The 27497-nt window shown below is 45.0% G+C and overlaps 4 protein-coding genes across 8 annotated transcripts; 2 read left to right on the top strand and 2 right to left on the bottom strand.

Annotated features, from left to right (window-relative positions):
• The first annotated feature begins 562 nt into the window (after positions 1-562).
• LOC112290357 (serine hydroxymethyltransferase 3, chloroplastic) lies at positions 563-6058 on the top strand. The gene is made up of 11 exons (XM_024536533.3): positions 563-879; positions 1402-1594; positions 1870-2044; positions 2568-2685; positions 2901-3013; positions 3199-3321; positions 3545-3649; positions 3949-4035; positions 4211-4318; positions 4683-4755; positions 4991-6058. Exons 1-11 carry the CDS (start codon positions 648-650, stop codon positions 5287-5289), a joined length of 1626 nt encoding a protein of 541 aa, XP_024392301.1. The 5' UTR covers positions 563-647; the 3' UTR covers positions 5290-6058.
• A 558-nt stretch (positions 6059-6616) lies between these two features.
• LOC112290358 (negative regulator of systemic acquired resistance SNI1) lies at positions 6617-12003 on the bottom strand. 3 transcript variants are annotated; one of them, XM_024536534.3, is made up of 17 exons: positions 11122-12003; positions 10950-10988; positions 10644-10809; positions 10490-10556; positions 10151-10244; positions 9950-10021; positions 9702-9773; positions 9450-9563; positions 9228-9309; positions 8842-8897; positions 8355-8588; positions 8048-8118; positions 7854-7923; positions 7500-7565; positions 7260-7385; positions 7058-7149; positions 6617-6958 (listed from the first exon to the last, which is right to left on the bottom strand). In XM_024536534.3, exons 1-17 carry the CDS (start codon positions 11209-11211, stop codon positions 6889-6891), a joined length of 1581 nt encoding a protein of 526 aa, XP_024392302.1. In that variant the 5' UTR covers positions 11212-12003; the 3' UTR covers positions 6617-6888. The 3 variants fall into 3 exon arrangements, with proteins under 3 accessions (XP_024392302.1, XP_090111247.1, XP_090111248.1); XM_090255121.1 differs by lacking the exon at positions 7058-7149 and having other exon boundaries at positions 11122-11587; XM_090255122.1 differs by lacking the exons at positions 10644-10809; positions 10950-10988 and having other exon boundaries at positions 11122-11610.
• A 482-nt stretch (positions 12004-12485) lies between these two features.
• LOC112290356 (serine hydroxymethyltransferase 3, chloroplastic) lies at positions 12486-17778 on the bottom strand. Its single transcript, XM_024536532.3, has 11 exons — positions 17462-17778; positions 16747-16939; positions 16297-16471; positions 15656-15773; positions 15328-15440; positions 15020-15142; positions 14692-14796; positions 14306-14392; positions 14023-14130; positions 13586-13658; positions 12486-13350 (listed from the first exon to the last, which is right to left on the bottom strand). Exons 1-11 carry the CDS (start codon positions 17691-17693, stop codon positions 13052-13054), a joined length of 1626 nt encoding a protein of 541 aa, XP_024392300.1. The 5' UTR covers positions 17694-17778; the 3' UTR covers positions 12486-13051.
• A 4832-nt stretch (positions 17779-22610) lies between these two features.
• Positions 22611-27118, top strand: LOC112290746 (single myb histone 4). Of its 3 annotated transcripts, none has more exons than XM_090255124.1 (7): positions 22612-22745; positions 22886-23150; positions 24310-24518; positions 24642-24726; positions 25500-25583; positions 25977-26442; positions 26665-27118. In XM_090255124.1, exons 2-7 carry the CDS (start codon positions 23001-23003, stop codon positions 26706-26708), a joined length of 1038 nt encoding a protein of 345 aa, XP_090111250.1. In that variant the 5' UTR covers positions 22612-22745; positions 22886-23000; the 3' UTR covers positions 26709-27118. The 3 variants fall into 3 exon arrangements, with proteins under 3 accessions (XP_090111249.1, XP_090111250.1, XP_090111251.1); XM_090255125.1 differs by having other exon boundaries at positions 22629-22839; positions 22974-23150; XM_090255123.1 differs by having other exon boundaries at positions 22611-23150.
• The last annotated feature ends 379 nt before the right edge of the window (positions 27119-27497 follow it).

Raw genomic sequence — 27497 nt, 5'->3', positions numbered from 1 at the left:
CTCACCAGGCTCAAATCATTCCCCTATTCCCTTCTATAATAACTGATAGAGTATAATATCAAGAGAGCCCGGGGCGAAGAAAGGAACAGCAGCAGAGTAGTAGTAACCAGTCTCAGTCTCAGGCACACCCTGGCGCACAACGACAAACTGAGTTCCCCCTCCCTGCTTGCCCCCATTGGTGTACCGATCACAATCGTCTTGTGTAGCGTTGCTCGTAGCCTGCTGTGGTTTTCCTTTAGGTTTGTCGATACGAGGCTGGCCCTGCGTAACTTCTAGTCTTGTCTTGTCTTGTCTCGTCTCGTCTTCTCCGCTTTCGCATTCGCATTCGCAGCCCGACTCCAGCCACCGCCCAGGCCCCGAGGGTCGTGTAGTTTAGGCTAGGCTACGCTACGCCAGGCTAGGGTGCGTGCCCTGCCTGGTAGCTGTGACGACGACACCCCCATTACGGGTGACTCCGAACACACCACCGAAGCATCTTGTCTACTCCACTCCCGTCCTCTTCCTCTCCTCTAGGGTTCTCTTAAACCCTCGCCTTCCCTTCCCCCGGTCACTGCCCAACTGTCTCTGTGCGTCTCTCCCCCGCTCTCGTTCTCGCCGTCTCATCTTCCTGCTCTTCACCCCCCCCCCCTCATCGCAGCCCCAGCACCATGGCTGCGGCGCTGAGCTCGTCCTGCTCGCCCGCGTCCCGCTTGTGTGGCTGTGTGTCGGTGGGGTCCAGCCCTGGGTCTTCGAAGGTTTCGCATGTCCAATTACCGCATTCCCTTCGGTCTGCGGAGGTGCAGGCCCTCGGAGCTGTGAATTTGGCGCCCGCTTCTGTTTATCGTCGCCGGCCTCTCGTGGTGTGCGCCAGTGCGGCGGCACCAGTGTCCGTTCCCGAAGGTGCGTGTCTTCTCCCCGCTCTCTTCTGTTGGCTGGTCGCTGTCCCTTCCTGCGAATCTGTGGAATCTACAGGGACCTGTCGTTGAGCTAAGGAATTGGATTGTACAGTCCAAGCTTCTTTGTGGAGGTCCTGTAGTGAAGCGATTCTGCAAATTCAAGTCGGATGCTCGTGAATTGTCCAATCGTTTTTTGTTCGTGAGGGAAGCGCCTTGCATCTCCCAACATGCTTCCGGCGTTTATTTCGCAAGTAGCTGAGCTTTCCGAAAGAGAGCCGCCGTTGATTGCGACGGCAGCGTGGCAGCAGGGGGTGTCGTGTAGGGGACGAATCTCGTATTGAACATGGGCGCTGCCAGAGGAATGTTGGGCGCGCAAGCTGCACCGCCGATTGAATTTGTGTGTGGACGGTCGCAGTCTTTGTGAAGAATTGGGAGTGAAAAGTCGGGAGACATTTTGGAATGAGGGTTCGTGCAGAGGATTGACGCAGTGCACACTAACATGAGTTACTCGGTTACACGCTTGCAGGAGCTACGCGATTTGTCGACCCTCCGTTGTCGGAAATCGACCCCGATGTGCACGCGATTATTGAGTGCGAGAAGCGAAGGCAGTTTCGGGGCCTGGAGCTCATCGCATCGGAGAACTTCACGTCGCGTGCGGTCATGGAGGCTGTTGGGTCTTGTCTGACGAACAAGTACTCGGAGGGCTTGCCTGGCAAGAGGTGTGCTGATGAGTCTGTTTGACGCTTTCTCACAACATGACGCTCTGCCGTAGTGTATCGTTCAGAGTGGACTGTGCAATGTTGGAAGGATCGCGTTCGGCTGTTTTGTCATTGCTTGCTTGTCCCGGTTGTTCGGGTGCTCATGGGGTGCTGTTGAACGATGCTAGTGTCATGGATGGGTTGTTACAACAGCGTCGATAGGGACCTTGGAAGTCCGAGTTACAGCACGGGTAGCACAGAAGGTGCTGAATTCTGGGAATTGAGCTGAAATGCAGGTATTATGGTGGGAACGAGTACATTGATCAGAGCGAAAGGTTATGCCAGCAACGAGCATTGACCGCATTCCATGTGGATGAAAAGGAATGGGGAGTGAACGTCCAGCCACTGTCTGGGTCCCCGGCCAACTTTGCAGTATATACTGCTCTTCTTCAGCCGCACGATCGTATCATGGTATGGCACGACGCCCTTGTTGTGCAGATACAGCTAGTTGTTTGGTACGGGAGGTGTTGGAGTATGGTTTCGTGTGGAATCGTAAGGGGTGTTGAGTTCACACGCAAGGTCGAGAACATTGGATGATGTTGTGAAAGTGGGTGTCTATGATTTGATGAGCTTCGTCGGGGGTTTCCCACACATCTGTTGTGTGAGTTCCTTGGAATGTTCGGGCAGGAGGTGAAGGTACATCTAGTATAATGACTGTGAGGAGCAAGGGCCGACCAGGTTTCAATGTTCCGTACCGTATGCCTAGTGTTTTCATTGTCATCACTGGCATGGAGGGAAGCACGCATAGTCATGGGTGATCCGTGAAATCACACGGGTGATAGCAGTCGGATATCATATTCCAATGTTTGAGGGGTATGCTGTGTTAGTATTTTGTTGGGCGTGCAAGCAGGAAGTGAACGGATTGATCGACGTGCATGGTTTGGGGGTTCGGGTTGAGGGTTTGTGATTAGCATATTGGTGGGATGTGTTGCAGGGGTTGGACTTAGCACATGGAGGGCATCTGACGCACGGGTTTATGACCCCGAAGAGACGGGTGTCTGCCACTTCAGTGTACTTCGAGTCAATGCCGTACCGCCTGAACGAAACCACGGGTAAGTTGGACGTGAGAAGTAGGTGTTTTGCAGAGAGATGTGCTGCAGTCTTTGTCGTGGAAGAGGAACCCACCCTCGTCGAGTTTTCCAGTTCAACACGCTGATGAGAGGAGCAGAAGCATGCGTTGGGGTTAGTTGGAGGTCCTGTTGCCGTCGTAGTTTTGTGAGTGGAGGCGGGCACATGTTTTTGACTGGTCGTGCATGGGAACGAACAGGACTGGTGGATTACGATATCTTGCAACAGACGGCCTTGTTGTTCCGGCCGAAGCTGATCATAGCGGGAGCAAGTGCTTACGCTCGTGATTTCGACTACCCACGTATGCGGAAGGTAGAATTCGTACCGTGGGTCCGCAATTTGGAGGTTTGGTGTGAGGTGGAGCGGGGAGGGCAGTTGTGCGAGGGATGTGTCACATTGTGTGAGGCATGAGTTTGTAGTGGCAGTGAATGGCGGTGAAACGATGCAACAGACGTACTAAAAGTGGGTTGATGGTTTCCGGGGTTTGGGTGATGTAGATTGCGGACAGCGTGGGAGCTTTTCTGATGATGGACATGGCCCACATTAGTGGGCTTGTTGCAGCCGGTGTTCTAAGCAACCCGTTTGAGTACTGCGACGTCGTGACCACCACTACCCACAAAGTAAGGCTGGTGGTGTTGGTGGTGCAAGCAGTGGTGCCTGTTTGATGGGTTGCTGTCGCGTTTGATAGAACGTTGGAGTGACATGTCAGGTTTGCATGTTGGAGTAAGGCGTGGATTGTGGCAAGGGGGTTTGAAAAGTTGAAGGGGTTGTCGGGAAGGAGGTTGAGGGGACAGTGGTCTCGACGTTGTGGGCTGACCGTGTGTGTTGTTGTGTGCGGGGCAGTCTTTGAGGGGTCCAAGAGGAGGGATGATCTTCTACCGGAAAGGAGAGGTGAATGGAATCGATCTGGAAAACGCCATCAACAATGCTGTTTTCCCGGGTCTTCAGGTGCGTAACAGAAGTGGAGAGTATCAGCGTAAGTGGAGTCGAAGAGGATTAGTTGGGGGTGGTTCCAGCTCTGGCTTGCGTATCGTGGCTGGAGTGTGATGGTCGTCGATACTTGATACACGACGACGGCGTGTTGTGGTGCAGGATGTGTGGCTTTTCTACTGGGTTTGTGTGGTGATGGGGTGTTTTGTGCACCGGTTGGCCCAGTAGTATGGGGCACGAGTGCTGTCGCTTCATGGATGGCTACGTGAATGATCGCCGGTGTGACGGGTGTTGTGTGGTGTTGGCATGGTGGACAGGGTGGTCCGCACAATCATACCATCGGAGGACTCGCCGTATGCCTGAAGCAAGCTGCTACCCCAGAGTTTAAGACTTATCAACAGCAGGTATGGCTGTCCACGCAAGGAGTGGCGCGTGAGAGTGTTTCCGATTAACCGGTGTTTATGTGCGGGAGCCTGAAATATTGGGCTGTGGAGGTGTTGATCTTGTTGGAACATGTGGGCAACGTGTAGTGCTCGATGGCGGTATGCGTTGATGCGAGTGTTTTTATGTTGTGTGCAGGTTGTGAAGAACTGTCGTGCTTTGGCAGATAGATTGATGGAGCTGGGGTACAAGCTTGTGTCAGGAGGGACTGACAATCACCTGGTGCTGGTTGACCTCCGACCCATGGTAAGTGTGTGATGAGAGTGACGCGTGGAGAGCGCCGAAATGTGCATGTTTGTGTGCCGCAATGCGTGTTACGCGTTGCATGAGGAAATGGTGGATTGGGAGAGTAGGGTTTCACGGGAACAAAACCTTGCGTAAGGTGGTGGAGTCGGTTTTAGAGAAGTTTGAAGTCGGGGTTTTAGGGGCGAGCGTTTGCAGCATCGTCGATGAGGTTTGTGCAGAAAGGAGTCGGGAGCGAATGTGAAGTGGGGAGATATGTTTAGCCATGTGATGAAATAGGCGAGAAGGACCGGTGGTGTTGTACAGTTGCACTGCTTGTGTGATTGCTTGGTAGTTTCCGACTCTGAGCTGTTGATGGCATTGGCAGGGTGCTGATGGTGCGCGGGCAGAGAAGGTGCTGGATTTGGCATCCATCACGCTGAACAAGAATTCTGTTCCTGGTACGTGTGTAGCCTAGGGTTTTTCGTGGCGTGAGTAGTGAGTTTATGTTGGTGGGTTGAGGGAATCATGACGAAGCAGGTGATCATCTGTGTTGTCGGAGAACGCGAACTAGAGCCGTGATCGATGTGGAGGTCGGATGATAACCGCCGGGTGCGGGAAGGTGCATCTCGACACAATGTGGGAAGTGTTGTGCATCATAAGGGTGGTAACAACGAGTTTGGTTATGATGAACAGGAGACAAGAGTGCGATCAACCCCGGTGGAGTTCGAATTGGCTCACCGGCTCTTACCACGCGAGGTCTTGGGGAAGCGGAGTTTGTGAAGGTGGCAAACTTCATCCACGAGGGTATCCAAATCACAGTGAAGGCAAAGGAGACGTGTCCAGGGACGAAGATCAAGGATTTTCTGGAGTACGTGGAGTCGGAGAGCTGCGAACAACGTGGTGCGATTCTGGATCTACGAAAACGGGTTGAAGCATTTGCGACCCAGTACCCCATCCCAGGGGTTGGCACAGAGAGTCTGTCGCAACATTGAGGCGTAGGTTATTGTGCAGTTTTTGGTGAGAGAGTTAGCAGAGCAGAAAAGCTCCGTGAAGGAAATGGCATCCCTTGGCACTTGATAGAGCAGGACGTGATAGTCGCCGGGACGGGTGACCCTCGCTGATTCAGCTGTCGGCTTGAGAATGGTTGCGCTCGTGGGGGAGCTTGGTAGTGGTGGTAGTTCGGACACAAGGGGAGTTGCGAACAATGAGAAATTCGTACATGTTGGGTGCAGCATTCGTTTGGAGAACAGCAGCATGTTCAATGGTAGCGCTGTAGAGTAGTGACGAGCATATGGTTAGGATGCGGGTTCTGGGGGAGTTCATGACCTCGGCAGTGAACTGTAAGCCGCGGGGATGGGTTAAGAAGTGGTCGGGTTTGATTCAACGTTTGGTGGGGATAGCAAGTGTCCGTGCAATAGATGTGTACGCAGAAGGGGCTCCATTGCATCTTCCATGTAAATTGCATGCGGATAAAATAGTTGTTGCGTGCGGAAGGGGGTCACAGTTTGCTCCCAGCTCCTGGCAACCAGGTTGTGCACCCCACGTACATTTTATGTCAGTTCTTTGCCAGTCACGGCTCGGTTCGTACGGATGGAACTTCGTTTGTAGTGAAAGGAAGAAAGGATGTTACTTAGTAGGAGGTGTTGTTAAACCATGTTGCAGTCGAGGGACGTGTAGTTCTGACTATGATATACTCTTCTTTTTCGTAAATGTTTATTCGATGCATTTCTCGATCTTGTGGATGCATTGGTCTTCGTCGAATCATGACAGTTTGTCGACTTTGAAATGTTTAATTTTTTTTGTAATAAAGGTGGATTTATTTTGTTACTGTCTATTCAGGATGTATCATCCCTGAATGTACTTGCTTTTCGATGGTAAACGGTACTTTTTAACAGTCTTAGCCGCAAGAAAGAGTCTGGTCAATTATGATTGGGGGAATAGTTAGTTCGGGTAGTACTAAACGCTCAAATAACAGAATTGAAGGTTTCGCCTTACGCCGTGATATGTGAACCTGTTGTGCGATATAATCAAACAAATATCTGATTTTATGAGGAAAAAGAAATAGTTGATATGGGCGGAATTTCATCTATGTCAGAATATCTTAGGCATTATACTTCTCATAAAAGAACATTTCAAGTTAGTTTTTATCCTAAAATTTTCAATATCTTTCACGAGTCCACAGGAAAGTGGTTCATCACTAAGGTTGCGCTGAGTTTAGTTGATAGTGGTAATAGGAGTGGACTATTCTTTCAATGAATTTTCCGGTCTTCAGTGTGTGCAATGAGAAGAAAGACTCATTACTTGCAAGGCGAGCAGATCTATGGGTCACTAGTAGAGGTTGCCGTTTTATCGCGAGACAACTCTCATGTTCATACATTCTTGAACATCCACATTGTGATTTCCGTAATGTGAGTCTGAAACCAACTTCTTCTACCTAATTCATCGCTGGCCAGGCGCTACCGGCCTTATAGTATGTACTGCGAAACATATTCGATGGGTTACCACCATAGCGAAATTGTAAAATTTACTCTGAAAATGCAGTGATCGTTTTGTACCTAGATATGCGTAAATGGTACAAGCAAATTTCCTTCTCAGGAAACTTGCAGGGTATGAGCCATGACCAGGGCACATCTCGCAGTATGATGTGTAACTTCACATTTCCTGCAATACCATGTGAATTTCCATCAGAGACCATACACATACAACAGTTATATACTCATGGAGCAAGCAGTAGTTTAGGGGTTGAGATTGCAGGCTTACATCTTCGCATCCAAAGTATTAAATGCTACTTGAAAGGATCTGCAGACCTCTCTCAAGTGTGCGTCATGACTTGTATGTGTCTCCAGAAAAACCTAGTAAATCATCAACGGTCATTTAAGAGCATGCCATGATTAAACACTTGTCTCACAAAACTTCCATTTAAGACCATGCCATAATTAGAATAGCGTGCAAAGAACCCCACCTGAAAAGCACCCGCAAGTAGAACTTGTAATACATGGGGATCGAAGCTCTTATGTAGGTTAACATTTGAAACGCAATCGAATAGGTTTTTGGGGGTGGAGATCTCACGAAGTTGCTTCTTTGTGTTCTGAACCCAGGACCCCACCATTTTCAGAGTTTAGTAATTTCAATGAATTCAAAAAATTAAGATAAATCCAACACATAGATCTTAGACTAATAAAGTGAGATACGTCGAGTTTACCCCTGGAGCATGAGTGACGAGGTATTTGAGGATCAGATTGAACTTCAATTGCGGATTTTCCAGCGTCTGCATAGCACACATCATCTCGCTATCAACACCACCACGCATTGCTCCCACACCAAGCACCGTATGCTAGGACCATCATATTAGTGAGGCTGAGACTTGACTAAATATTTCAAGTCTGGAGTTGGAACACGATATACAAGAAGTAAACAATTCACTTGCCATGGGACTGATTACCATCAAAAAGAAGACCCTTAGCCTGTTTCGAAGATCCATGTACAAAGTTTTCCCTAATAAAGAAATATGGCGTATAAAAGATGGAAACACATCGAGATAGGTAAAGCCTTCAACCTGAAGAAGTGGACAGAGATATACTTTCCAATATTGCAAGATACCCATCAGAATCTCCACAGGACTCCATCTGTTTAGACAGCAGCCACATTGAAAACGTTTACTAACATTACGAAATCATCTTTGACGTAGTTATCTGCTTCCTAAAAGCTATGAACATCCGTAAGAGGTAGAACAAGGTGCAAAACTCTTACATCGAGACACTCCTTCTCGCAGCTCCAAATTTGCTGTCACTTAAAGCCTTAAAGTCTTCTAGTTCAAGAATCTGTTACCCAAAGCTACCAACTCACTTGTAAGAGCTCGTCAATAACTATTGCTCTAGAAGATGTACTAATACAATTTAATAGTTCCAAACATTGACGATGGCAAGTAGCAACTACAAACTGTAAAAAGATGAACTCGTAGTAATTAATCTACCCAGACATAAAAATGCTAATATCCAACTACAAAATAGACGAAGATTCAAGACAAAAAAAGCATTTGGTCATGATCTTCATTCACCATTGACAAAAAAGTAGCAGCTAGGTGAGCGAAATCCGCATCTGTGACAGAAAATACAGGGCTTGAACTGGCAGAGGGAAGCAATGATGTAGTTGGGTCAACTCCTGAATCAGGTCGTTCTGGCTGACCTCTAAGTTCTGGAATTCCATCATTCAAATCATCCAGCTTATCCACTCTGGCTATTAGACGCAGGAGATTTGTGATAAGCTCCTTAATTTTTACATTTTTTTGCCCCTGCATCATAAAAATGAGTTTGAAACGCTAAGAAAACAAACAAGATTTGATGATAAAAGAACAGATTCAGGTACGTTTGTAACTGATCCTCTAGTGGTTCTAAACCACGTTAAAAACAAGTATGAAATAAGAACAAAAATAATAGAAACAAATTCTGATATACTGATAGACCCACAGGTTACTTGAGAAAAGATCCCTCTAACAACAGGCCAGCGAAGTATGAAGCATCGACTAGAAGAAAGAAGGCACAAACCATCAAAAAACGAAATATAAGAGATTCTTGAACCAGTTCCGAATTCTCTGGATTTCCTGCACAGTTAAATGGCAATTAAAAATCTTCACACTTGCCTTAGCTTTAACAACATAAATGTAGGGTCTCTGAAAGACTAGAATGCACATCGCAGAGAAAAGTGCAAATAGACTACACTGCAACTCGAGAACAAGTGCGACAACTCGGATGCCAATGTGGAGTTGAACCTTCAAAAAAGCCTGATAGTAATAGCTGATGAACCTGCATTAGTTTAACATGCAGTAAAACTAACCGTCTAACTAAAACAGCGACACATGTGGTCAAGACTAAGCACGCTAATACACAAAGGTACCCATCTACACCATAGTGTGCGCTTTGGAGTTAAAGACCTTGAAAAGCCTGATGACGTACTCGCAGGTCAGACTCAAAAAGACTTACTAACCAGCGCAGCATCAGAAACTGCACCAGTCTCTGTCAAGAGCAATTTAATTTTCTCAGCAGCCATGAACAGATACTTGGCTTTATCAAGAGATATGACATTGTTAGGATCGCAAACAACTGGCTGAAAAAACAAGTTTGAAACTGATATATGATTATTATTATTAACTTACATTAAGTGGGTCTTCATTTTTAGAAGCAGAGTCAACACCAAAATCTCCTTTCTTCTTTGATTCTTGCCGTCCATCAAGTTCGTCGGCGATGTTTTCCAACAACGAATAGAGGTCCTACAACAACCACCACCACCAAAAGACTTTAACATACTGATCCATGATAAGTCAAGCTACAAATGCTTGAAAATTAAGAGAAGTTCGCATTAAACTACGTCTAACTATTGATGGAACTTCCTGCACTCGAACACTTACAGTGGTAACCCTGGTAAAGGGCTTTTCGTTAGCTTTCTGAGTTGCAAACTTAAAAGGCGACCATACTTGCTCCTGCCATTTAACACATTCCGACAACTACATCAGATGATCATAGCGTGGTCGAGGCGTGTTCGAGGCGTGTGTCCCGAGAGTTAACGTACAAGTGTGGCAGACGCACCAATCCGAAAAAAGTGCCGAGAAGGTGGTCTATCTATAGACAATATTAATAATAAAAAAAATGGTATTACCTTATTGTCTACAAGTTCGTACACTTTGCTTTTCCCAGCTCCAGTAGCCTTCAAGGTGACTTGTGGATGACGCTGTAAGAAAACGTTACAAAAAATAAAATGCGAAACTTGGAAGGAGTAATTCGGGGGAAGAAATATTCAGCTTATAAGAATACATAAATGAAAGAGTAGTCATTCCACCCCAAATTAAAATACACTAACCAGATCGAGGTCATGAAGCAATCGGTAACTAGCCACTATCACCCACAAAGACTTTGTTTCTTGTATGCCGGACAAAATTTTCTCATAAACATCCCTACAACCAAAAGTACAAGAGCAGCAATGTTTCATCAAACACAGAAGATAGAAGCCAATGACTTGGCATCGTGCTCGGACAACGTTAAAAGACCATACAGGGGGGGAAGGGCCAAGTTCACGTTAACCTGCATACCTAGCAAATTGATCTGTATCAACAGCAACTCAATGCGTCAAAAAAATAAGACTATTAAGAGACATCGCACAATCCCAAAAACAAGATGGAGTTGGCAGTTGATAACGTACTTAGCCGGAACCACAGCAACATCTGGTACAACAGACATCACCCGAACAGTGTCCAGAAACAACAATTCTGTGCACAAATGCGCCACATTATTCCACCATTAATTCAGATAGTCTGGAACCAAAATTTAGGGTGGAAGAAAAAAGGAACTCTTACGATCGGCATCCACATGAAACCCTCTCTTGATGCCAAGCGTATCAGTGAGAGCAAGGACGTTCGTCGTTAGTGAGGCTCCCATAACCCTTCGTTCCTTCCCTACTTCTTCATCTCTGTGCGTCGACGCAGCACTGAATAAAATCGTGCTCTGCTTGGTGGGTGTGACCTGAAACACGATCAATGAATAGGACAATCCATCGGCAAGTAGGTGGCAAACATCGCAAAATTGTTTTAAGACTTGTTGTGGTGCAATAGAAAAAGAATCATGTACAGCGAGATGAGGAAGTATTGGTTCCGTGATAGTACCGAGACATGTGGCGCTGGTGCAGAGCTTCTGGTGATGTGCTGAGTACGTCACAAATCTAATTTCAAATTAATTTGTACAAATGTCCAAAAATAAAGTCTTCCCTGCATAACTAGTACAATCGGCAAAAGAAGGGAAAACATCACATGGAGGTGTGGAAATTTATGGTGATACCCGAGCACGGGACCGGGTGGCAGGTTGAGCAGCAGTCTCAGTAGATGAAGGATCGTCGGGGACAGCAAATTTCTGCTTTTTGCGAGGCATGACGAAGTTGTGCCGAGATAACGCCCAGATGCGGCGAAGGGGGGAAAACCAGAAACGAAACCAGACGAGAAAGATCTGAAGGGTGCTAGGGTTTAAGTGAGCTAGCAGTGTGGGAAAAGGAGGATGAAGAAAGGAGCTGGTGGAAAGATCAACCTCCTGCCCAAAAATACCCAAGGACACTAAAACTAAGCAGAATACTCGAGCACAAATGATGACCCAATTGAAACCAGGTACCACCCTGGAAGCTGCTAACCCAAACGACAAACAGTGATTCACAAAAAACGGATGTGATGAAGGGTTCTTGCAAAGAGGCTTCACAAATGAAGATAATTACATACTACGAACTTAGTATAACTCCAGCTAAAATACCACGTTCCGAATGCCAAAGGAGTACCGGGGGCATCTGGGTCATTGGACGTTATGCAGCCTCCCAGCAGGGCAATAGATGATGCGCGCCACCGCGGCATCCTAGCTGCACATAGAGATTAGGGCACACTCGGAAACGGGTCCACAACATTGCCGATTTCGAAAGCTGACGGTTGAGCTTGAGGCAGAATTACAAAGCCCAAATTCCCGAAAACTTTCCAACTGCTAGAAATGAACCCCAAACATCAAATCGCGTGTCGATTACCGATGTATAAATACGATCTACAGATATATCCAGAACTATTGTACTCAAATAAATAGACATTTCAAATCATTCAAACTTGAAAACAACAGAACATTCAATTCACAAGTCTGTAAAATTAAAACAGAGTAAAAAAACACCACAAAAATAAGAGCACAAACCACCACAATCAAGATAACCAATATATATGTGCATCACTTCAGTTAAAGAGGAATTCAACGCCATTCATCACACGAATCGCGCCCAAAAGTAAAAATATAAACTGCACGTAGTATCCTGGAATAATCCAGATAGCCAAAGCCATAAGAAAGGCTTTCTGGCAGAGAAAAGCTATCCTAGAAAAAAATGCACAACTTTAAAAAAAAAGCAAAGAAAAGAAAGGGGATAAATTAAAAGAACGTATCCAAAGAATTCCACCCAAAAAGTTCAGGACAATCCAACAAATCAACCAAAAATCCACAACAGAGGAAGTGCTCCAAATACATATGTCAGAGTGGAAAAAAAATACACGCTACATAACAAGAATCACATACAAAAATCGAAGACAACAAAAAGATAACACCCTATATGAAGCCTTAAACAAAGAGCGTAATCAGACATCATATAAAAAACAAAGGCAAGAACCGCGTCGTGACTGGCAAAGAACTGACATAAAATGTACGTGGGGTGCACAACCTGGTTGCCAGGAGCTGGGAGCAAACTGTGACCCCCTTCCGCACGCAACAACTATTTTATCCGCATGCAATTTACATGGAAGATGCAATGGAGCCCCTTCTGCGTACACATCTATTGCACGGACACTTGCTATCCCCACCAAACGTTGAATCAAACCCGACCACTTCTTAACCCATCCCCGCGGCTTACAGTTCACTGCCGAGGTCATGAACTCCCCCAGAACCCGCATCCTAACCATATGCTCGTCACTACTCTACAGCGCTACCATTGAACATGCTGCTGTTCTCCAAACGAATGCTGCACCCAACATGTACGAATTTCTCATTGTTCGCAACTCCCCTTGTGTCCGAACTACCACCACTACCAAGCTCCCCCACGAGCGCAACCATTCTCAAGCCGACAGCTGAATCAGCGAGGGTCACCCGTCCCGGCGACTATCACGTCCTGCTCTATCAAGTGCCAAGGGATGCCATTTCCTTCACGGAGCTTTTCTGCTCTGCTAACTCTCTCACCAAAAACTGCACAATAACCTACGCCTCAATGTTGCGACAGACTCTCTGTGCCAACCCCTGGGATGGGGTACTGGGTCGCAAATGCTTCAACCCGTTTTCGTAGATCCAGAATCGCACCACGTTGTTCGCAGCTCTCCGACTCCACGTACTCCAGAAAATCCTTGATCTTCGTCCCTGGACACGTCTCCTTTGCCTTCACTGTGATTTGGATACCCTCGTGGATGAAGTTTGCCACCTTCACAAACTCCGCTTCCCCAAGACCTCGCGTGGTAAGAGCCGGTGAGCCAATTCGAACTCCACCGGGGTTGATCGCACTCTTGTCTCCTGTTCATCATAACCAAACTCGTTGTTACCACCCTTATGATGCACAACACTTCCCACATTGTGTCGAGATGCACCTTCCCGCACCCGGCGGTTATCATCCGACCTCCACATCGATCACGGCTCTAGTTCGCGTTCTCCGACAACACAGATGATCACCTGCTTCGTCATGATTCCCTCAACCCACCAACATAAACTCACTACTCACGCCACGAAAAACCCTAGGCTACACACGTACCAGGAACAGAATTCTTGTTCAGCGTGATGGATGCCAAATCCAGCACCTTCTCTGCCCGCGCACCATCAGCACCCTGCCAATGCCATCAACAGCTCAGAGTCGGAAACTACCAAGCAATCACACAAGCAGTGCAACTGTACAACACCACCGGTCCTTCTCGCCTATTTCATCACATGGCTAAACATATCTCCCCACTTCACATTCGCTCCCGACTCCTTTCTGCACAAACCTCATCGACGATGCTGCAAACGCTCGCCCCTAAAACCCCGACTTCAAACTTCTCTAAAACCGACTCCACCACCTTACGCAAGGTTTTGTTCCCGTGAAACCCTACTCTCCCAATCCACCATTTCCTCATGCAACGCGTAACACGCATTGCGGCACACAAACATGCACATTTCGGCGCTCTCCACGCGTCACTCTCATCACACACTTACCATGGGTCGGAGGTCAACCAGCACCAGGTGATTGTCAGTCCCTCCTGACACAAGCTTGTACCCCAGCTCCATCAATCTATCTGCCAAAGCACGACAGTTCTTCACAACCTGCACACAACATAAAAACACTCGCATCAACGCATACCGCCATCGAGCACTACACGTTGCCCACATGTTCCAACAAGATCAACACCTCCACAGCCCAATATTTCAGGCTCCCGCACATAAACACCGGTTAATCGGAAACACTCTCACGCGCCACTCCTTGCGTGGACAGCCATACCTGCTGTTGATAAGTCTTAAACTCTGGGGTAGCAGCTTGCTTCAGGCATACGGCGAGTCCTCCGATGGTATGATTGTGCGGACCACCCTGTCCACCATGCCAACACCACACAACACCCGTCACACCGGCGATCATTCACGTAGCCATCCATGAAGCGACAGCACTCGTGCCCCATACTACTGGGCCAACCGGTGCACAAAACACCCCATCACCACACAAACCCAGTAGAAAAGCCACACATCCTGCACCACAACACGCCGTCGTCGTGTATCAAGTATCGACGACCATCACACTCCAGCCACGATACGCAAGCCAGAGCTGGAACCACCCCCAACTAATCCTCTTCGACTCCACTTACGCTGATACTCTCCACTTCTGTTACGCACCTGAAGACCCGGGAAAACAGCATTGTTGATGGCGTTTTCCAGATCGATTCCATTCACCTCTCCTTTCCGGTAGAAGATCATCCCTCCTCTTGGACCCCTCAAAGACTGCCCCGCACACAACAACACACACGGTCAGCCCACAACGTCGAGACCACTGTCCCCTCAACCTCCTTCCCGACAACCCCTTCAACTTTTCAAACCCCCTTGCCACAATCCACGCCTTACTCCAACATGCAAACCTGACATGTCACTCCAACGTTCTATCAAACGCGACAGCAACCCATCAAACAGGCACCACTGCTTGCACCACCAACACCACCAGCCTTACTTTGTGGGTAGTGGTGGTCACGACGTCGCAGTACTCAAACGGGTTGCTTAGAACACCGGCTGCAACAAGCCCACTAATGTGGGCCATGTCCATCATCAGAAAAGCTCCCACGCTGTCCGCAATCTACATCACCCAAACCCCGGAAACCATCAACCCACTTTTAGTACGTCTGTTGCATCGTTTCACCGCCATTCACTGCCACTACAAACTCATGCCTCACACAATGTGACACATCCCTCGCACAACTGCCCTCCCCGCTCCACCTCACACCAAACCTCCAAATTGCGGACCCACGGTACGAATTCTACCTTCCGCATACGTGGGTAGTCGAAATCACGAGCGTAAGCACTTGCTCCCGCTATGATCAGCTTCGGCCGGAACAACAAGGCCGTCTGTTGCAAGATATCGTAATCCACCAGTCCTGTTCGTTCCCATGCACGACCAGTCAAAAACATGTGCCCGCCTCCACTCACAAAACTACGACGGCAACAGGACCTCCAACTAACCCCAACGCATGCTTCTGCTCCTCTCATCAGCGTGTTGAACTGGAAAACTCGACGAGGGTGGGTTCCTCTTCCACGACAAAGACTGCAGCACATCTCTCTGCAAAACACCTACTTCTCACGTCCAACTTACCCGTGGTTTCGTTCAGGCGGTACGGCATTGACTCGAAGTACACTGAAGTGGCAGACACCCGTCTCTTCGGGGTCATAAACCCGTGCGTCAGATGCCCTCCATGTGCTAAGTCCAACCCCTGCAACACATCCCACCAATATGCTAATCACAAACCCTCAACCCGAACCCCCAAACCATGCACGTCGATCAATCCGTTCACTTCCTGCTTGCACGCCCAACAAAATACTAACACAGCATACCCCTCAAACATTGGAATATGATATCCGACTGCTATCACCCGTGTGATTTCACGGATCACCCATGACTATGCGTGCTTCCCTCCATGCCAGTGATGACAATGAAAACACTAGGCATACGGTACGGAACATTGAAACCTGGTCGGCCCTTGCTCCTCACAGTCATTATACTAGATGTACCTTCACCTCCTGCCCGAACATTCCAAGGAACTCACACAACAGATGTGTGGGAAACCCCCGACGAAGCTCATCAAATCATAGACACCCACTTTCACAACATCATCCAATGTTCTCGACCTTGCGTGTGAACTCAACACCCCTTACGATTCCACACGAAACCATACTCCAACACCTCCCGTACCAAACAACTAGCTGTATCTGCACAACAAGGGCGTCGTGCCATACCATGATACGATCGTGCGGCTGAAGAAGAGCAGTATATACTGCAAAGTTGGCCGGGGACCCAGACAGTGGCTGGACGTTCACTCCCCATTCCTTTTCATCCACATGGAATGCGGTCAATGCTCGTTGCTGGCATAACCTTTCGCTCTGATCAATGTACTCGTTCCCACCATAATACCTGCATTTCAGCTCAATTCCCAGAATTCAGCACCTTCTGTGCTACCCGTGCTGTAACTCGGACTTCCAAGGTCCCTATCGACGCTGTTGTAACAACCCATCCATGACACTAGCATCGTTCAACAGCACCCCATGAGCACCCGAACAACCGGGACAAGCAAGCAATGACAAAACAGCCGAACGCGATCCTTCCAACATTGCACAGTCCACTCTGAACGATACACTACGGCAGAGCGTCATGTTGTGAGAAAGCGTCAAACAGACTCATCAGCACACCTCTTGCCAGGCAAGCCCTCCGAGTACTTGTTCGTCAGACAAGACCCAACAGCCTCCATGACCGCACGCGACGTGAAGTTCTCCGATGCGATGAGCTCCAGGCCCCGAAACTGCCTTCGCTTCTCGCACTCAATAATCGCGTGCACATCGGGGTCGATTTCCGACAACGGAGGGTCGACAAATCGCGTAGCTCCTGCAAGCGTGTAACCGAGTAACTCATGTTAGTGTGCACTGCGTCAATCCTCTGCACGAACCCTCATTCCAAAATGTCTCCCGACTTTTCACTCCCAATTCTTCACAAAGACTGCGACCGTCCACACACAAATTCAATCGGCGGTGCAGCTTGCGCGCCCAACATTCCTCTGGCAGCGCCCATGTTCAATACGAGATTCGTCCCCTACACGACACCCCCTGCTGCCACGCTGCCGTCGCAATCAACGGCGGCTCTCTTTCGGAAAGCTCAGCTACTTGCGAAATAAACGCCGGAAGCATGTTGGGAGATGCAAGGCGCTTCCCTCACGAACAAAAAACGATTGGACAATTCACGAGCATCCGACTTGAATTTGCAGAATCGCTTCACTACAGGACCTCCACAAAGAAGCTTGGACTGTACAATCCAATTCCTTAGCTCAACGACAGGTCCCTGTAGATTCCACAGATTCGCAGGAAGGGACAGCGACCAGCCAACAGAAGAGAGCGGGGAGAAGACACGCACCTTCGGGAACGGACACTGGTGCCGCCGCACTGGCGCACACCACGAGAGGCCGGCGACGATAAACAGAAGCGGGCGCCAAATTCACAGCTCCGAGGGCCTGCACCTCCGCAGACCGAAGGGAATGCGGTAATTGGACATGCGAAACCTTCGAAGACCCAGGGCTGGACCCCACCGACACACAGCCACACAAGCGGGACGCGGGCGAGCAGGACGAGCTCAGCGCCGCAGCCATGGTGCTGGGGCTGCGATGAGGGGGGGGGGGTGAAGAGCAGGAAGATGAGACGGCGAGAACGAGAGCGGGGGAGAGACGCACAGAGACAGTTGGGCAGTGACCGGGGGAAGGGAAGGCGAGGGTTTAAGAGAACCCTAGAGGAGAGGAAGAGGACGGGAGTGGAGTAGACAAGATGCTTCGGTGGTGTGTTCGGAGTCACCCGTAATGGGGGTGTCGTCGTCACAGCTACCAGGCAGGGCACGCACCCTAGCCTGGCGTAGCGTAGCCTAGCCTAAACTACACGACCCTCGGGGCCTGGGCGGTGGCTGGAGTCGGGCTGCGAATGCGAATGCGAAAGCGGAGAAGACGAGACGAGACAAGACAAGACAAGACTAGAAGTTACGCAGGGCCAGCCTCGTATCGACAAACCTAAAGGAAAACCACAGCAGGCTACGAGCAACGCTACACAAGACGATTGTGATCGGTACACCAATGGGGGCAAGCAGGGAGGGGGAACTCAGTTTGTCGTTGTGCGCCAGGGTGTGCCTGAGACTGAGACTGGTTACTACTACTCTGCTGCTGTTCCTTTCTTCGCCCCGGGCTCTCTTGATATTATACTCTATCAGTTATTATAGAAGGGAATAGGGGAATGATTTGAGCCTGGTGAGAGGGGATGATGGTGTTGTTGTCATCCTTATCAGCAAGCAGCATCCATGCTGTGCTGCTGTCTGGTATATTCAACCCCTGTCCTTATCTGCCCCTGTCCCCCCTCACTCCCATCCCCATATCCCCCCCCCCCATCCACTGCCTTTCTATAATTTACTCTCTCCCCTCAACCAATGCCTCCCCCCCCCCCCCTCTCCACAAACATTGTCAACATGCCAAGAGATCAACACATTCTCAACCACAAAGACTGCTCTGCACCATCACTGTTTCACACGGCCTTAGCACAAGCTTTGCATGTTGCACAAATTGTAGAAGTAGCTATGGGGGTTGAGTCAGGGAAGCTGGAACATTGGAGTGGAATATTATTGGAAGTCTATGATCAAGAGGTAACTTAGCTATGCAGGTTGGCCTTGAGGGGGTGCACTGTCCCAAAAAAAGAGTCTGATTAGCTATTAGGGTTGTGTCACCAGGAAGGCTCACTTCATTCACAGCATTCTTCTCCTTGGCCTCTGTCCTGTGGAGTGTAGGGTTGCTGGACTATCACAGAAGTTTGACCGACTGACTTTTCTCCAATTGTGTCATGTTTTTTTTTGTTTTGCATTTCTATGTGATTTACAGAGTTATTTAATGAGGGTTCTTATAATAGCAGGTCTGTGCATGTCTTATTGTTTAGCTGGATTACTTTAGTGGATAATTTAGTATCACCTCTGATTATTTGTGTTTAGAAATAGTATCAATTTACTCCTTTATGTCTCAAGTTGTTTATGGAGTTGTGAAAGCCACATAGCAATTTTTTTTAATATACAACCCCTTCCCACCTCTTGATGCTTTGTACATGCCCTTGTCCTTAATCCCATCCCTAGCAGTATTTTCCAGTGCCCTATTTGAACTTCATTCCCAATAACCATTCCTACCCTCATTGTGCACCTTGTTACAACTCCAAGGTGATTTGTTCTGCATCCATGGTACTGGCGCTTTCCGGTGTGCCACCCATGGCAATTTTCACTTTACTACAATTAGATGTATGTGTATATATATATATATATAGGTTAGGATTTTTGTTTTGTTTGTTAAGTATTGTATTATGTTAAATATATATATATACATATATATATATATATATATATATATATATTGAATAGTAAAATATTTTTATTATGATTTTATCATTGAATCAAATACTGTTTTTATAATCTAATAAATTAAGGTTTTTTTAAGTGGTTAATTATTTAATGGTTTTTAAATTTTTGTATGCAATTGCAGTACAAAAGAAATGATTTGATTTACAAGAAATGATTTGATTTATGATATGTTTTTTTAAATTTTATTTATTTATAGTTGTTTTAATTTAAGAATAAATCATAAATGTAGTTTTTAAATGAGTACTAGATCAATGATACCACAAATACATTAATTTAAGTGAAAGTATGTCTTAGTATGTAATGGTCAATGGTGGGGACATAATGTTTCTTTGCAGTTCTTGAAAACTTTAGTTATTAACAAAAAGAATCTTTTTCAACTGCTATAATAGAATGAAAAATATTGTAACAGAAAAAGTGTATTTGAGTTTATAAAAGAATACATGTTTCAAATGTAATGTGTATGATGCATTTGATATGAATACCTCTTATCAATTATAGTGTGACATAAAATATTGTGATAATATAAAGTTTAATCTTATATTTATATTGAAAGTAAGTCATAACAATTCAAATATTGTTTATAATATATATTTTCAAAGTAAGTGATATGTAGATAGATATATATATATATATATATATATATATATCACTTACTCGGGGTGGGGTCAGGATTAGGGACATGTACGAAATAGATGAGGATATGGGAAGGGGGTGTGGCTAACAAAATTGAGGTGTGGCTCTAACATTTTTTTTTTTTTTTTTTTTTTTTTTTTTCTTATGTTATGGGAGGATTCATAACGTATGTAAAGGTGATTAGATAATAATATTGGTGCCAATTAAGACATATTATTGTTGTAATACTTGAGTCTTAATGTTTAGGTTTGATGTAATGTTATCTATAAACTGAAAGAGGCAGTGTTAGTTTTATTTTATGAGTAGGTCTTCATGATTTTAAATTTTATTGTTTTTTATTTTGTCATTTTTTACATGGATTTGAATGAAACTAGAGTATAGTATTATAAAGCACCATCAGATTTTGTAACATGTATATGTGTTTGATTTGGACTCTAACTCAGTGTTTTAACAAAAGTTTATGGGGAGATTCATACAACACATGATATTTTATATGATTCAATCTATATGTTGATTCAGGAAACCTTTTTAAAATAGTTGCTTACTTTTGCTTAAATTATAATCAATCCTGAATTAAATGTCATAATGAATACGAACAAATTATATGTTTTTCTCATTTTGGATGTAAACATTATTTTTTGAAGATCAAATTTCATATAAAAAAACACTTCTGGGGTTTATCATTTAATGTGTTTATCTGATTTAATACGTTTTTTTGCAGAAGATAATAATTATATCAAAGTAGTGGTCATGATAAATTCTCACCAACTTTAAATGTGCATCTACAAAGAAATCTCATTTTGTAAATAAAAAATACTTTTCTTCATGGAGAAAGACCCAAAAATTAGTTCAATGAAATATGTTACATGTACATAAACATATGGCTTTTAATATATATATATATATATATATATATGCCCATCTTTGTCTATCTATACGTCAAAATATTTCGTTTTGTACATTCATTGAGTGATCTTTTGTGAATTTCAAAAGTACTGTTTACTAACAGCATGTAATAAGTTGATTAAGCAACTGTAAATTGATACTACATGTTGTTAAATATCATATTGCAGAATATTCCCCCATTATTTATTTTCTTAATGGAAACATAACTCATAATATAATTCAATAAATTATTGTAACTCAGTTTAATAAAATATTATCACTTGTTTCTAAAATTGCTATTTACAAAATATTGAACTATGTGAATGTCTTTGCTATTAGTAAGATTGTGTCTGTGTAAATATTCCAATATTAAAATTTTCTTAGGCACATCATTTTTGCATGTATTTTTTTAGTTATTATGTATTTTTACTTACATATAATTGTATCCCACTTTATATTAGTGTACAACAAGTATTTATTCCTTTAAATGCAATCATAGTTGTGTGTGTGCAAGCTATATATGGTGTTGTTAATATTCAGTATTACATTAAGTAAGATATACTTTTAAAATAAAAATAAATAAATTGCTTACTACAATATCATGTTATGCTCTAAAATTATTCTTTTGTAGAGATTATTATTTTATGGTTAGAAGTTTTGATGGGTGACAGATTAATATTAGTCATTTGTATAATTCAGAAAGCGTTTTAATACATGTTTGACTAACCTCATGTTATATTAAGACTAATATAAATGTGTTTGTCACACAATAAATCCATAAGAAATTTATTTGTAGTCAAATAAATTTTTATAAAATCTCTTTTATTGTTAACATTTGGTTGTTCTATTCAATTTAACCTTGTGAATTGAATATCCTAAACTTGATTTTTATCAACAGTGATTGTTGAAATTATATGTTTAATGATATGGAGGAATGTTTGAATGTCAATAACTCCTCTTTTTCAATATGGGTAATCCTACATGGCAGTGTAAAATTATAAAGGTAAAAGTCAAGTGATGTACATTTGCAGTGTATTGTAAGAAATTATATGTGCATCTGTACATACATACATACATACATACATACATGTATGCATATGCTTCCTTTCTATATCTTTAAATGAAATGTTTTGGATTTCTTTTTATTTTATATTGGGTCGGAGTTTAATTATTAAAGACGAATATTCATAATATATATATGTATTTATTAAAATACCTTTGTCATCTATTAAGTTGAATCTTGTCAGTGAATAGTTTTGGATACTTGAGTAATTTATGAACAGCAGAGAGTAGTTCTAAATCATTATAATTTTTTTCAATTGTATTTCAGACCTCCGAATAATCAAATTTCGACAATTAGTATTTGCTTCACATTACAGGAGAACAAATCTGTTTCTACGCGTTCAACTCAAACTAATGCAAAATATTACAGAGAGTATGAAAAAGACAAAAAATGAGACGCATGGCAAGAATAACTTTGAGGTACAAGTACAATGTAATGTGAATAACGTGGTGAATTGCACGAGCATGAAGGAAAAGTGTTGGTGTAACAAGAAAGAGGGGTGATTTCATAGGGAGAGCCGAGTGTAGTAGGGAGGGAAAGTAGTTGAGAGCAACGCAAAACAAGCAAAGCAAAGCACAGGGCAAGCGGGGGGGTGTAGAGTAGGGAAAGCTATGGAGCCAGGGGGAGAGAGCGCTTGCAAGCAGCAGCATGCACTGGGGCAGAAGAAGACTCTGCGTGGTTTTAGTAATTGTCGAATCTAACACTTAGTAATTGTGAAGCATCATCATCGTCGTGTATACCAATACGCTCCCCGCCTTGTTGTTTCTGCTATGCTTGCGTGCGTGCTCTCACCCCGCCATTGTTTGTTTTCTTCTCCCTTTTAGGGTTTCCGCTCTCCTGCTGCTGCCCGTGTTCGTGCTCGAACCCATCCAGCCATCCCCCATGATTGATAGTTAAACTTCTCCCCACCAGGATTTCACTGTCACTGCCTGCCTAGTCATGGGAGCCCCCAAACAGAAGTGGACTGCAGAGGAAGAGGCTGCTCTCCGCGCTGGTGTCGAGAAATATGGGCCTGGCAAATGGCGGGCGATTCAGAAGGATTCTAAGTTCGGCCCGTGTCTCACTTCTCGTTCCAATGTAGACCTTAAGGTGCCCCGCCCTTTCTTCTGTTTTTCTTTTCCTCCTCTGCCCCTTTTCTGTCGTCGTGTCTCTGTGTTATTGTCTTCGTAGCAACTCTGTCTGCAATCATATCATCACATTGAGCGTGTACCTTGGTGAACGCAATTTCTTTCGAGTTGGTGCTCGGCGTGCTCTTTTACCTTTTGCCAATTTTTTCGCGCTTAGTCGGTTGCCTTGGATTGCCTTTGCATTCGAGTCAGGTGTCCCTTTCTCCCGGCCAATTTTGTTGGGGGCGGTTGGTTGTGGTGTGTAGGCAAGGTTCGTAACGAACGAATTGTTACTTACCCCGTTGTACTTATTTGCTACTGCATCTCAATATATCGCAATTGTTTGACCGGTATAGTTTCAGGGTGGTTTGGGATCTTTCTTCCTCGCTTGGTTGCAGTGGTTGTGGACAGTATCTACTCTGAGGGTGGCAATACCTGGTCGTTACTACGATTGGACGTGGAATCGTTGGTTGTATGTTTGTCGCTTCTCAGCACCACATTTATATAGTACTAAAATGTCGGTCATTGTAGGTTCTTTACAATAATGTTTTATAAGAGGAACTGAGGCTTTCCGAGGTTTTTATATGGACTCTGTGCCCCTTCTATATTCCTTTCCTGTTCTGTCTCTTGAGTGACAAAGGCGTTCAAGAAAACAAAAACTTCTTAATTTATGAGCATTAATTTCTCCTGTTCTCTCCGTGTTCGTCTACAACCTTGTCATATATTTTTTACCTTAGAGGTATGGGGCCATATATCGTTTTACCTTGATTTATTCCATTTTTGGATGTAAACGAAGTTGCAGTGCTGCACTAAATACTGCACAAGATATGCATGACACAAAAATTGAATTAAACATCAGTTTGTGCACATCAAACATTCTGGCACACGAGATAACGACGGTTATTGAAATTTGCGTATATGCGTTCATAATTTATGGGGCGTTTTTGGTACGACAACGTGTTTGATCGAACGAGGAGGCGCCTTAACAATCTCACGAGTGGTGAATACCTTCATACACAATGAGGCCACTTTGGGAATGCACCAAGTTACAAGCCCTCTCACTATACTCGCAATACTGGGTGTACGGAAAGTCTTGGGTTAGAGGGGTTGTTGATAATCATCTGATGGTTGCCTCATGACAGGATAAATGGCGGAACATGAGTGTAAGTGCCAATGGGCTTGGTTCAGCAAGGAAGCCCTTGGCCATCACTGGTGGGCCAGGGATGATGACCTTGATGGAGGATGCAGTATCGGTGCTTCCTTTGGCTGTTTTACCTCCAATAGATGATGCACAAGCTCTGAAAAGGGAGAGCGCGGATACATCTGGGGATCGCAAGTCACTTGGTTCCAGGTAATATTTGGGTTATCAATGTCTTTGGTCCGATGCAGTTATGTCTGTTACATATGACAGGTCGAAAGACGTAGAATATGCCATATCAGTGACGTTTGTAAAACATATGGTCGTCCTTGGCAGATATGACGATATGGTCTTTGAAGCAGTGATAGGGCTGAAAGAACCATATGGATCTAGCAACGCCTCCATTACAAGCTACATCGAGGTAATGTGGGAGTATTGGTCGTGGACTGCATGTTAGTGTTGTGTGTACGCTCTTTTTTTATGTGTTTTTTTTGGTCTCGAGGATGTGTTGTATCCTCAACATGTGTGAGTTGGCTCGTGTAGCGGGAGTCGACGAGGTGCGTTAAGCATACAAGTCTTTGAAGGGTGTTGTTATGTGTTGTCGGAATAGTATGTTTGCAAGCAAAGTGGATGAACTTTTACACGTGGGTGAAGCCTTGGTCGACGCTGAAATTTGTAGGAGAGAGGGTAGTGTATTGAGTGTTTCGTGGCATACTGTGAGAGGAGATGTGATGAGCGAGAAATGTGGAGGTGAGTGAGGTTGTGGTTGATGGTGACATGATATGTGGGGATGAGGGCAAAATGAAATGCCTCTTTGTTTTGGTATGGGGCTCCTCGTCCAACGTATTGAAATTGTGGGGGATGTTGCCTTTTTTGTGGGTGTTCTGGTCCCCGGGATGTTTTGAACCTGATGGAAGGGAAAATGTGACACGGGGTGAAGGGTCGTTACCAACGACAGGATGGGGAGAGGGTTTTAGAAGTATTGGCTGAATTGAAACCGGTGACAAGTTGGAGTGTAAGTTTGATGGTGGTAGAGGCGATGGAGAGGAAGTTGGGGGTAATGAGGTGGTGGTGATTGTTGAGTGAGGGGAGCAAGTGTTACTTGATTAGGAGTTTGATTGTGTTAGGATGTGAGTTTGTTGACATTTAGAGATGTGACGAAACGCTGATTTATGAAGTGTTGGAAGGATCCAGGAGCGGCATGCAGTACCTTCAAACTTTCGGAGGCTGTTAACAACGAAACTGAAAGAGCTAGCTCTAGCAGGGAAGTTAGTAAAGGTGAGGTATTCTTGGAAGCATGAAATTGCGAATGCACATTAGGGAGTTTTATTTCTATTTTTATTTTTATTTTTTTATTTTTTTTATGGTTGTTACATGGAAACAGTGTGGGAGTGAAGAGAGTGGAGGTTGTGGGAGACGGTAAGAGTGTTTACAGAAGCATAATTGGGGGCTTCTGTGGAGGAGTAATATATATGTGTATTTTGTGGTGAATTACGGATCTGAAATGCTTCACCCTCCAGCACTTGTCAAAGTGCGAGTTTATGTTCGGATTTATTGTGTGACTTTTTTCCTTGAAGGGATTTATTGTATTTTGGTATGAGAGCCCGTGATCAGGTTGGATCTCTGAGCTTATGTGTAGATGTTGCTATTATGGTCTTGGTGTGTGAACAGGTTCGGCAGAATTATAAGGTGAATGACGGTAGCGAAAGTCCAGCACCGGTTGTGGAGGAGCCCGACCATCTGGAGAGGGAGAATGCCATCGTAGTCAGTGATGTCCGTATACAGAAGGAGTCTCGGTTGAGACGGCAGGATGTTCAGATCGAGGAGAGCAACAAGCGACATCCTTCACGGCTTCCCAGAGATTCATGGGACCCTAGAGATAGCTCAAAGAAGTTAAGGCCCGAGAGTCAGCCGTATAAGAAGCCCAAGATTGACATTGAGCACCTTGCGAGGGCCAGGACAAAGACCGCTGAGGAGGCTGCACGAGCAGCTGCCGTGGCTGTGGCCGAAGCAGAGGCCGCTGCAGCCGCTGCTGAAGCTGCTGCCAGAGAAGCCGAAGCTGCGGAAGCCGAAGCGGAGGCTCTGGAAGCTGCTGCCGAGGTTGCTGCTGCAGCAGCAATTAGGCCTCAAAAGAAATGTACGTGACGGTACCATTTGAGGGCAGTATTTGAAAGGTTTTTGTGCTTAGTTGGTATTGGGTTGAGATAAGGTTGTGGGAGTAGTGGCAGTGGACGGGGAGTTTTGTGTGAAGTCTAAAACAAAGGGGAGTGAAAGGAGGTACATATGGTGGTGCTGAAAACGCTTCTTCCAGGATGTTGGTTTCCTTGATATTGACTCTGTATTCGCGGTGATGCAACAGTGCGAGCGATGGCAGTGATGCAGGAGGTTGCAGTAAACGGGTAGGCAGTATACTACAGCTCCCTTACGTGCAGTAGGGAGAAGAGCACCATTGTGGACACCTATCAGATGTAATGAGCTCAACAACTAGGTCATGTGAAGTTCTTCATGGTAGGCAAATTGTATTGTAGACAATCCGGCTTGTTTATATAGAAGCCAGCTATTTAAGGTTTTAGGAGAATGGAAAGTGGAGATAGCAACTCCAAGTTTGATATTTTACACCTTTTAAGTTCTTCAGGGGTATGGATTTTCTGGCTCAGCATTTCTATCTCAACAAGATAGTGTACTTTGTGAAGGTTGTACGCAGGGCAGGGACTCTCCTTGATGTACATTTCTCATTCAATCCTGCGTATTTCCTCTTGAACAAGCTATTTACTGCTCAATGTCCTTCAATTCAGACGATTTTTATTTTGTCAGCCTGTTGTTTACTATGCATTGCATTGCTTAAGTGTGTAGAATTCAAGTTATGGTAAAGTTTGTGGCATGTGCCCGGACCTCAGGAATTCACATCTTGCACGCAAGTTCTTGGTAGTTTTATGGCTATCTCACCTCCAACTTTGTGCCAAAGTAAAAGAAATAACTACACAAATTACGTCATCACAGAATTGTGAAGTCAAAATACAGTGTCACCTGTAAGAAATTAAAATATAATATACTTTTGCCACTAATTTTGACCATATCATGATTATTTGCATCTTACCGGAACCCAAATGTCGTCATTTTTAAATTTAGGTTTTTCGTAAGTTAACAACGAAGTGCACGCAACAACCTTGACGAACCTAACCATCCCACCTT

This window comes from Physcomitrium patens, chromosome 13 (assembly GCF_059467195.1).
Source record: "Physcomitrium patens ecotype Gransden chromosome 13, ASM5946719v1, whole genome shotgun sequence".
Classification (NCBI taxonomy): Eukaryota; Viridiplantae; Streptophyta; class Bryopsida; order Funariales; family Funariaceae; genus Physcomitrium; species Physcomitrium patens.
This window is presented reverse-complemented; position numbering and strand designations above follow the sequence as displayed.

Excerpts from the sequence above, each read along its gene's own strand:
- LOC112290357 (XM_024536533.3), top strand. The coding sequence starts at position 648 with ATGGCTGCGGCGCTGAGCTCGTCCTGCTCGCCCGCGTCCCGCTTGTGT. Across the intron at positions 2,045-2,567 it reads AGCCGCACGATCGTATCATG|GGGTTGGACTTAGCACATGG; the intron begins GTATGGCACGAC and ends GATGTGTTGCAG. Across the intron at positions 4,036-4,210 it reads TTAAGACTTATCAACAGCAG|GTTGTGAAGAACTGTCGTGC; the intron begins GTATGGCTGTCC and ends TGTTGTGTGCAG.
- LOC112290358 (XM_024536534.3), bottom strand. The coding sequence starts at position 11,211 with ATGCCTCGCAAAAAGCAGAAATTTGCTGTCCCCGACGATCCTTCATCT. Across the intron at positions 10,022-10,150 it reads TGCTTCATGACCTCGATCTG|CGTCATCCACAAGTCACCTT; the intron begins GTTAGTGTATTT and ends GTTTTCTTACAG. Across the intron at positions 7,150-7,259 it reads TACTTGCGGGTGCTTTTCAG|GTTTTTCTGGAGACACATAC; the intron begins GTGGGGTTCTTT and ends ATGATTTACTAG.
- LOC112290356 (XM_024536532.3), bottom strand. The coding sequence starts at position 17,693 with ATGGCTGCGGCGCTGAGCTCGTCCTGCTCGCCCGCGTCCCGCTTGTGT. Across the intron at positions 15,441-15,655 it reads CCGCCTGAACGAAACCACGG|GACTGGTGGATTACGATATC; the intron begins GTAAGTTGGACG and ends GGGAACGAACAG. Across the intron at positions 13,659-14,022 it reads TGGTTGACCTCCGACCCATG|GGTGCTGATGGTGCGCGGGC; the intron begins GTAAGTGTGTGA and ends TGGCATTGGCAG.
- LOC112290746 (XM_090255123.1), top strand. The coding sequence starts at position 23,001 with ATGGGAGCCCCCAAACAGAAGTGGACTGCAGAGGAAGAGGCTGCTCTC. Across the intron at positions 23,151-24,309 it reads GTTCCAATGTAGACCTTAAG|GATAAATGGCGGAACATGAG; the intron begins GTGCCCCGCCCT and ends GCCTCATGACAG. Across the intron at positions 24,519-24,641 it reads CGCAAGTCACTTGGTTCCAG|ATATGACGATATGGTCTTTG; the intron begins GTAATATTTGGG and ends CGTCCTTGGCAG.